The sequence below is a fragment of the Geospiza fortis genome, unplaced genomic scaffold (assembly GCF_000277835.1).
Source record: "Geospiza fortis unplaced genomic scaffold, GeoFor_1.0 scaffold538, whole genome shotgun sequence".
Taxonomy (NCBI): domain Eukaryota; kingdom Metazoa; phylum Chordata; class Aves; order Passeriformes; family Thraupidae; genus Geospiza; species Geospiza fortis.
In genome coordinates this window covers 1182040-1190321 of record NW_005054368.1, presented here as the reverse complement: position 1 = coordinate 1190321, position 8282 = coordinate 1182040, and the positions used below count along the sequence as shown (strand labels likewise).

The window sequence follows — 8282 nt, the reverse complement described above, 5'->3', positions numbered from 1 at the left end:
TTCCGGGGCCGGCCCGGGCAGGCACCGCCCCTGGCCCCGCCGCTCCCCGGTTGCACGGCTCCTCGGTTTCTCTGGTCCGCAGCCGCAGAGAATCACAGCCCCACGGTTCCTCCGTTCCACAGAGCCACAGCCCCACAGAGCCACAGCCCCTCGGTTCCTCCGTTCCACGGCCGCACAGAGCCACGGCCTCTCGGTTCTTTGGTTCCACAGAGCCGCGGCCCGTCGGTTCTTCCGTTCCACAGCCTCACAGATGCACAGCCCCACAGCTCCTCCGTGTCTCAGCCCCACAGAGCCGCAGCCCTACATCCCCTCTGTTCCACAGCCCCACATCTCCTCGGTTCCACAGTCCCACAGGCCCACATCCCCTCGGTTCCACAGCCTCACAGCCCAGCTCCATTCCTCCGTTCCACAGACCCAAAGCCCTGCGGGGTATCGGTTTCACAGCCCCTCGGTTCTTTGGTTCCACACTCCCACAGCCCCTCGGTTCTTTGGTTCCACACTCCCACAGCCCCTCGGTTCCTCAGCCCCACATCCCCGGGAACGGCCTGGATGGGGATGAGTGCCCCAGTTTCCCCTGTGGAACGCCGGTTTCCAGCATCCAAACCACCGCTTTTCCGTAAAAAGGAAAATAAAGTGCTGTCTTTGCGCCCCACCTCCCCCAGGGGTCACTTGGGGACGTGGGACAAGAGCCTGAAAGTGACAAGACAAGGGACAATGGATTCCCAGCGACAGAGGGAGGGTTAGATGGGACATTGGGAATAAATTCCTCCCTGTGAGGGTGCTGAGGCCATGCCACAGGGGGCTGTGGCTGCCCCATCCAAACTAGATTAAACCAAGACAATCCTGTCCAGAAATTCTTCCTGAAAGGATTGCAGTTGCAAAGAAGCCATTCCTGCCTGACTGGAATTCTGATGACAAAAGCAGGGTGAGCTGAGAACATGCTGGGCAGATGAAGAGAGGGAAAATGCACAGAGCTGGGCCTTTTTTGCCTGCAGACTTGTTCCACTGAGGCTGCACAAACTGGTCTCTGAATTAGCATTTTATGACCTTGTTTATTCTAGGTTCAGGCTCAGTTATAAAACCATACCAAATTAATGGCATGTATTAGTTTATTTCAAAATAATTTTATTGTAGAAAAACAGTAGGAAGAGCAAGGCTTTACGTTCACATACAAGTGGGTTTATTTTGGCATTTTTGAAGGGTCCAGGAAGTCTCTGACAGCTGCATTCATCAAACCTGATAGTAAACATTGTGTGGTTTTTGTCTCTGAATCTCCTGGAAGTGTCTAAAAAATGTATTAGGGGTGATCTGAACACAGACAATATTTTCAAGGAGCAGTACAAAACAGTGTGAAAGTAACACAAGCTGATGCTGGTTTTGAACTACTCTCAGAAATACACAGCATTCACTGCACGAGCACATGCTCCAGCTTCTATAAGAAGCATCCAGGAATTCTCTTCTGGCATTGCAGTAGAGACTTTCTAGCATGTAAATCTCCACCCTCACCCCAAAGGAAACATGAGAAATGTTCTTCTCCCTTCACCATCACTGCCATCTTCATTCTTCTGTTCCAGCACAGATAGATGTGTCAGCCCCAGCTCACCAGTCTGAATTCAGCTTTCTGCAACAGTCTGTAATTTACTGTCATTTTTGTCTTCTTTACCTTTCTTCTCTCCCTTAGTATTTTCCTTTGTAGTTTTCCTACAAGAAACACATTGGAGATCAAGACATCTGAACATAACCAGTGGTTTAAACTCAGGCTGCTGTCACCTGACACATGGCACCACACAAGGAATATGTTGTCATTAATCCAAGCTCCAGTAGACAGATTCTGACACTAAAACTTCATCAGTAAAATCATTATGACTGGGTGGTTCATCCAAACAAGTTATCTATTTCTTTGCTTAAATTTTCTGGGCTGTTTCTTGATAAAAAGCAACTCTTACCTCCTCTTCAGCAAAAGCTACTTACTTTTTTTTTTTGTCTTTTTTCAAGAAGCACTTTGGGGTGGTACAAATGGATTCTCTTGTCAAAGGTTTCTTAATGAATTTCTTCTTTTGTTTGCTGAGAACAACATTTAGTGAAGAAAGGTGAAATTACTAGGGTTTCAGTTGTAGAAGCTTCCTAAGTTATTAAAAAGCACTGATTAAAAGACTAGTTAACTGCTGAAATGAACATACCTCTGCAGTTTGGGCAGATGTTTTATGTATTCTGGCACAGGACAGCCAGCTCGCTGGATAACGTTGGCAATACTGGAAAAGACAGGAGGGAATAGATCAACTCCAGTGCTTGGACAAGTGATAAATATTTTTCTTGTGGAAAACAGCAAACCAAATAAACTGGCTGGTTTGCTGTTGGTCTTTTCTTTTGTGGTGATTTTTTTACAAAGCAAGAAATAAAGACATTATTAATCTGGACACATTACCTCCGTAATAAAGGTTTATCATCTTCTGTAAAGAAAGTGACTGCCTTTCCTCTGTGTCCTGCTCTTCCAGTACGACCTGCCAAGCACACATTTTGCAGAGTAGAGATTTTAATTCAGACATCTCCCTTTATTCCTCCTCACAGACCAAGGATATACCAGGCACCCAACCCTCAAACATTGCTCCCAGTGAATGAAAGCACAGCTGTGTCTGAAAAATCTAAATAAGGTTCACAGAGTGCTGACAAAAACAAGAGCATCTACATTAAAGACCTCAGAAATGAGGAAAAGGAGGTGATTTGTGCCTCACCTATCCTGTGGATGTATTCCACTGCACTCGTTGGCAAATCATAATTGATGACCATGTTCACACCTTTGAAGTCCATCCCTCGAGCCAGTAAGGCAGAGCAGATGAGCACCCAGATCTTCCCAGCTCTGAAACTCTGCACTACTTTGTCTCTCTAGGAAAAGAACAGAAAAGATATTTGGAAACAGTTCCAATAGCAATTGAGAAAAAAGGTGAACTTGTTTCCCTAAAGTTGTCATGATGTTAAGGAATAAAACTAAACCTCTGAACAAAAACCTGCAGGAATTTGCTGCCACAGTTACCTGGAGTTACATTCCAACACTCCTGCTTTTACTTTTCTTTCTAAAGCATTTCTTGAAAAGAAATAAAATCGTCCTACCTGTTGCTGAGTCTTGTCTGCATGGATGACATCCACATTGATGCCTTCATAAATAAGCTCATGGAAAAGCTCTTTAGCCCTCTCAATGGACTGTACAAAAACAAGGACTGGAGGAGCAAAACCCTGCAAAAGAGTAAGTTCATCTCAGGTTCCAAAGTCCCTTTCCTTGCAGAAACTGAGACACAGCAGATTTGGGCAATGGTTTAACACATGTCACAGAGAAGAGTTTGACCTGGGAAATTGGGAGTCTCTGACAGACCATAGCTCAGCTGAACAGGAACAGGCTCAGTCTCTCCAAAATACCTTTTTAACAAGCTCTCTCATTGCTGTTAGTTTTCCTGTCTCAGATCCAACAAACAGCAGCTCTTGTTCTACTGTCTCTGCTGCAGAGTTTCTGAAACCAGAAATACAACAGAAACACTTCAGTATTTTTATATACATTAACAAAAACTTATATATTAATAAATATATGTAGTATCTATAACCCCCATAAAAATATAACTTGGTGGATGAGAAATACTGCACAACAAAAGCAGTGCATGCTCCTAAGATTGATGTTTATTTGATGATAAAGTGATTGGCAAAGGAAAAGAACACTTTATTCAACACAAGAGAAATATCTACATGCCTACACAATTTTCTCTGGAGACAAACAACCTGCAGTGCTGACTAAGAGCAGCCACAAAACCAAGCAGGCTGATGATGCAGAGAAAACAATTTCCCATGAATTTTTTTTAAAAAAGAAGCAGACAACACCTACCTTGCCCCAACAGACACCAGCACAAGGTTGTCCAGGTTGAGCTTACACCACTCCTCCACGTCGTGGGCAAAGGTAGCGCTGAACAGGGCCCTCCTGGCCAGGTGGGAGGTGCATGCCAGGAAGATTGTGCCCAGCTGCTCCCTGAATCCTGACTTGCCATCCTCAAACAGCTTGTCTGACTCATCCACCACCAGCCACTCCACGCTAGGAACAAGAGGTTTGGTTTTCAGGAGAGCCATTCCTGAGTGGCAAAGCACACTGCAAACAGACTCTCCTACCTGCTCAAGTCTATTGCTGGAGGATCTTCTTTCAGCAGATAAATGAGTCTGTTGGGAGTAGTAACCAGTATATCTATTAAAAGAAAAGAAGCAAAATGTCAAAAGACGACACAAAATAAACCCAACAAACAGAGCACCAGTTCCAACCCAATGTGCCAGAGGTACACTTTAGCAGAGTCCATGTCCTCTCACTTCCCATTTCTTCCCTGCCACTTTTTAACCACCTCTTTAAAACCACACAGCCCAAAGACAAAGGTCAGTGACATTTTTAATTTTTAGAAGCAGTTCAGCCGTTAGAACAGTTACCAAATTTCTTGGAAGACTTGGGTCCAAACTTCTTGGCTGCCTCAGCTGCCTTGTGGATCATGTGGATTCTGAAGCCTGTGCCCTCTGCCAGCTTCACCAGCTCCCGGTGGGTCTGCAAAGGCAGCAGAGATTGGGTTCCCAAATTGAGCTGATGAGCTTTTCTAACCACAAAACTGCTGGCCGTCATGGAGTCATGGAATGCTTTGGGTTGGAAGGGACATTAAAGCCCATCCAGTTCCCCCTGCCATGGCAGGGACACCTCCCACTGTCCCAGGTGCTCCAAGTCCTGCCCAGCCTGGCCTTGGGCACTGCCAGGGATCCAGGGGCAGCCACAGCTGCTCTGGGCAACATAATCCTGAAGGTAGAGCTTCAAACCTCACCCTGATTTCAGAGTTAAGAGAAATCTCTCTGACTTCCTTAGCAAAATAAGATGCAGCTCTTTAACACACATTATTCACATCACTACCACATGTGGCTCCCTCTTTCCCATGAATAAAAACTGCCCAAAGGTGGCATTTTTATTTCATTTATCAACACAGCTTTGTTATAAAGTTACCCCTTGAAATTCCAAGTTTGGGACAAACAGATAAATCTCTCATAGCAATCTCAAGTAGGAAAGGAGGTTTTAAGAGCACCTGAGCATTGGGCAGTTTAAAATATGATCAAAGAATCTTGAGCCCCTAATCTAATCATTGAGATTAGGCTCAGATAATAGATATGTACCTACTCCACAGAAGTCAAAAGACTTGAAAGAAACAGCTAAATTAGCTTTCTCTGATATGTGAGGGCAATAAAGGAAAAAAATATTTACTGAGCTGCTGTTTTGCTGATGCAGAGTGACAACACTGCAGCCCATCAGGGTGAGGTTCCCTCAGCACATACCTGGCTGGCAAGTTCTCGGGTGGGTGATATGATCAGAGCCCTGAATCCTTTGTTCCTGGGTTGTTTCAGATGTGTTAAGAGAGGGATACAAAATGCCAGTGTTTTCCCAGACCCTGTAGGAGCTGAAGCCAGAAGCTCCCGGCCCTGTAAGAAAAAAACCAAACTTATATTTCAGCAAGGAAAAAAAGAATAAAAATTCCATTCCCACAAATATCAATGCTGCAAACTGACCCAAAATACCTCAGGCAAAGCACAGATGAGGAAAAGTGAAAAAGCCAAGCTCTCAGTTTGGATGAAGCTGATCCAGCTGTGACAGTGCCACAAGGCAGCCCCAGCCCCAGGTTCTGTGGGATCCCTGAAGCCCCAGAGAACTCACGTGCAGCATGACAGGAATTGCCTGCATCTGGATGGCTGTTGGGACATGGAAGCCTGCAGCCTGGATGTTCTCCAGGATTTTAGGGTGCACTTTGTACTCCTCCTGAAGCTGCTCAAAGGTGGCAATGGGGTCAGGGAGATCTGTTCCCTGGATGCTGATCCTGTGCTGGTGCCTGAAGCGATTGACCTGCGAGGCAAAAGACAAACTCCTTCCTTTTAATTCACACCACAAAACTCACCATGCATGGATTCCTCTCCTGGCTCCTTCCCCCACACTCCTTCACCCTACTCCAATGAGGAATCACCATAAATAAACCCCAGTTTTGGATCAAACACCCACAGAACACCAGGCACCTCTTGTTGTTCCACAATTCCCTGGTCCCACCTTTTCTCTCCTCAAGCGTTCAAGCTTCTCTGCAGTAGGTTTTTTGTCTTTTGCATCTTCAAATTTTGCTTCCAGAGAGGACATCCACTTTATTCCATTGTTTTCTGACAGCTCTGGCATTGATACTGCTCCTGGAAGTTGCAAACAAATTGAAATTTCCTTTAGTAAAATACAGACAGGCATGATTTGGAGACAAAGAAATCTCAGAAGCTTTTTTCTCTCATTCTCAATAAAGCTAATGCAGACTCCAGAAGGATGGCAACCACATCCCCAGCTCTCAGCACTGAATCCTGGCCCAGTTATAAGATCAGCTCTGAGCCAGGCCAGCCAAGGAACCCAGAACTGGATGGGCTTTAAGGTCCCTTCCAACCCAACCCATTCTGGGATTCCCAGATGGTTCTGTCAGGTATACATGCGTGTGTGTGTACAGATACCTCGTGCCTTTTTCTTTTTTCTTTTCCCTTCACCGCTTTCTGCCGTTCTTTTCCTCTTTCCATCGTTTTTCTCTGCTCCATCTTTCTGCTGCTTCACCTCCTCTTCAGCCCCTGCGAGCCCCCTGCCCTCCCCGGCAGCTCCCTGAGGGGCTCCCTCCTTGTTCCCGAAGAAGTCGAGGCTCTCCAGTGAGACGCTGCCGCGGTTCCCTTTAACCACCTGCGGGAGAGCAGGAGAAGGGTGAGACGCCATGGCCGGGCCCCGCTCCTCAGCACCGCGCCCGGTGGGGACAGGGCTCCGGGGCCTGAACCGCGCACGGGCCGCTCCCCGAGCGCTCCCCTCGGTGCCCCCGCACCCCAAAGCGCTGCGCGTCGAGCCCGAAGCGCCGCACGTCAAAGCGAGCGCCGGCTCCCAGGCGGCGGAACAGCTCGTGGGTCTCCATGCTGCCCCGCTCGCTAGGCCGCGGCGACATGGGAACGGCTATCGCGACAGCACGGGGCTGGAGAGAAAGGTTCCTTCCCCTGTGCGCAGATGGGAACGCTGTCGCGACAGCACGGGGCTGGAGCGGGAGAATTCCTTCCCCTGTGCGCTGGCGATGCCTCCGTGTGGCCCCGTCCGGCTCGGCCTGGAGCCTGGCAGGGAGCAGAGGAGGGTGCGGGTGCTGCGCCGTGCACAAGCACTTTGCTAATCTTTGATTTATACCCATACAATCCTGCCTCGCACGGTGCCCGAGGAAAGAAATGCTTGAGGCCGTGGCAGGAGCAACCTGGCAACTGGCTGAGCTCCTCGGGGCATTCAAGAAAGTTTGCCCAGATTAAGATCAGAATTTATTTCATTAATGTATTTATTCATTATGATAAGTTGTGAGGTCCAATAATGCAGGTAAGTCTAGTACTCTCTATCAGATCAAAGAATACAGATTTTTTTCCCTGGTTATTCATGAAGGAAAATAAACAGAAATTTAATTAGCAGCAACAGAAATTATTTAATGTAATAAAAGTCTCAAGGGCTAAAGGTTTATGTTGCTGAAATTCAAGAGCTCTAAGACATATAGGCCATGGCTCTTCCTCCCGTAATATTCACTACTTTAATAACAAACCTTGAGATGAAAAATTGGGTAAACCTGATCCTCCCCTCTGCCTGATTTATAGCACTTTTTCTTTGCCAGACCTTTAACTTCCCGGCACACGGGTGGAAGCAGAGCCGGGGGCCAGGGTGCAGAGCAGCACAGCGGTGACATTTCCCTTTCTTGTGTCCCCAGCAGCGCATTTCCAGTGAATAAAGAGCCAGCTCTGCATCCTGGGTGCAGTTCCCAGGCCCAGGCTCCTGCTCTCTGCTGGTTGCTGCGAGAGGATGGCAAAGAATGTGGAGGCATTTGTGTAACAAAGAACCATAAATCATCTCCAGTATCCATCACTCACCAAGGGATGCTGCTGGCAGATCCAAGAGTGAGGAAATGGAATATTCTCTCCATGGGTCAGCTGGGAAATCCCTCTGTGTGAGGGTGAGGAGCTTTCCAGGGCAGAGAGCCCCACGCCAGGAGTGAGAGACCGTGGAACATCCTGAGCTGGGACCCACAGGGACCATCCAGCCACCCCAACAGTCCCACCCTGTGCATCCCTGGGAGCGTTGTCCCAAAGCTCCTGGAGCTCTGGCAGCCATTCCCTGGGGAGCCTCTTCCTGTTCTGTTTAGGAAGAAGGGTTTTACAGAAAGGGTGATAAAGTTCTGGAATGTTCTGCCTGGGGAGGTGGTGGA

General features: G+C 47.6%; 1 protein-coding gene across 2 annotated transcripts; it reads right to left on the bottom strand.

Annotated features, from left to right (window-relative positions):
• Positions 1-1032: 1032 nt before the first annotated feature.
• Positions 1033-6976, bottom strand: DDX52 (DExD-box helicase 52). Of its 2 annotated transcripts, none has more exons than XM_005424384.2 (15): positions 6882-6976; positions 6529-6745; positions 6095-6225; positions 5711-5896; positions 5335-5478; positions 4453-4564; positions 4147-4219; positions 3869-4072; positions 3412-3502; positions 3109-3231; positions 2733-2883; positions 2426-2501; positions 2181-2252; positions 1972-2064; positions 1033-1701 (listed from the first exon to the last, which is right to left on the bottom strand). In XM_005424384.2, exons 1-15 carry the CDS (start codon positions 6966-6968, stop codon positions 1614-1616), a joined length of 1848 nt encoding a protein of 615 aa, XP_005424441.1. In that variant the 5' UTR covers positions 6969-6976; the 3' UTR covers positions 1033-1613. The 2 variants fall into 2 exon arrangements, with proteins under 2 accessions (XP_005424441.1, XP_030915670.1); XM_031059810.1 differs by having other exon boundaries at positions 1588-1701; positions 1968-2064.
• Between the last annotated feature and the right edge of the window lie 1306 nt (positions 6977-8282).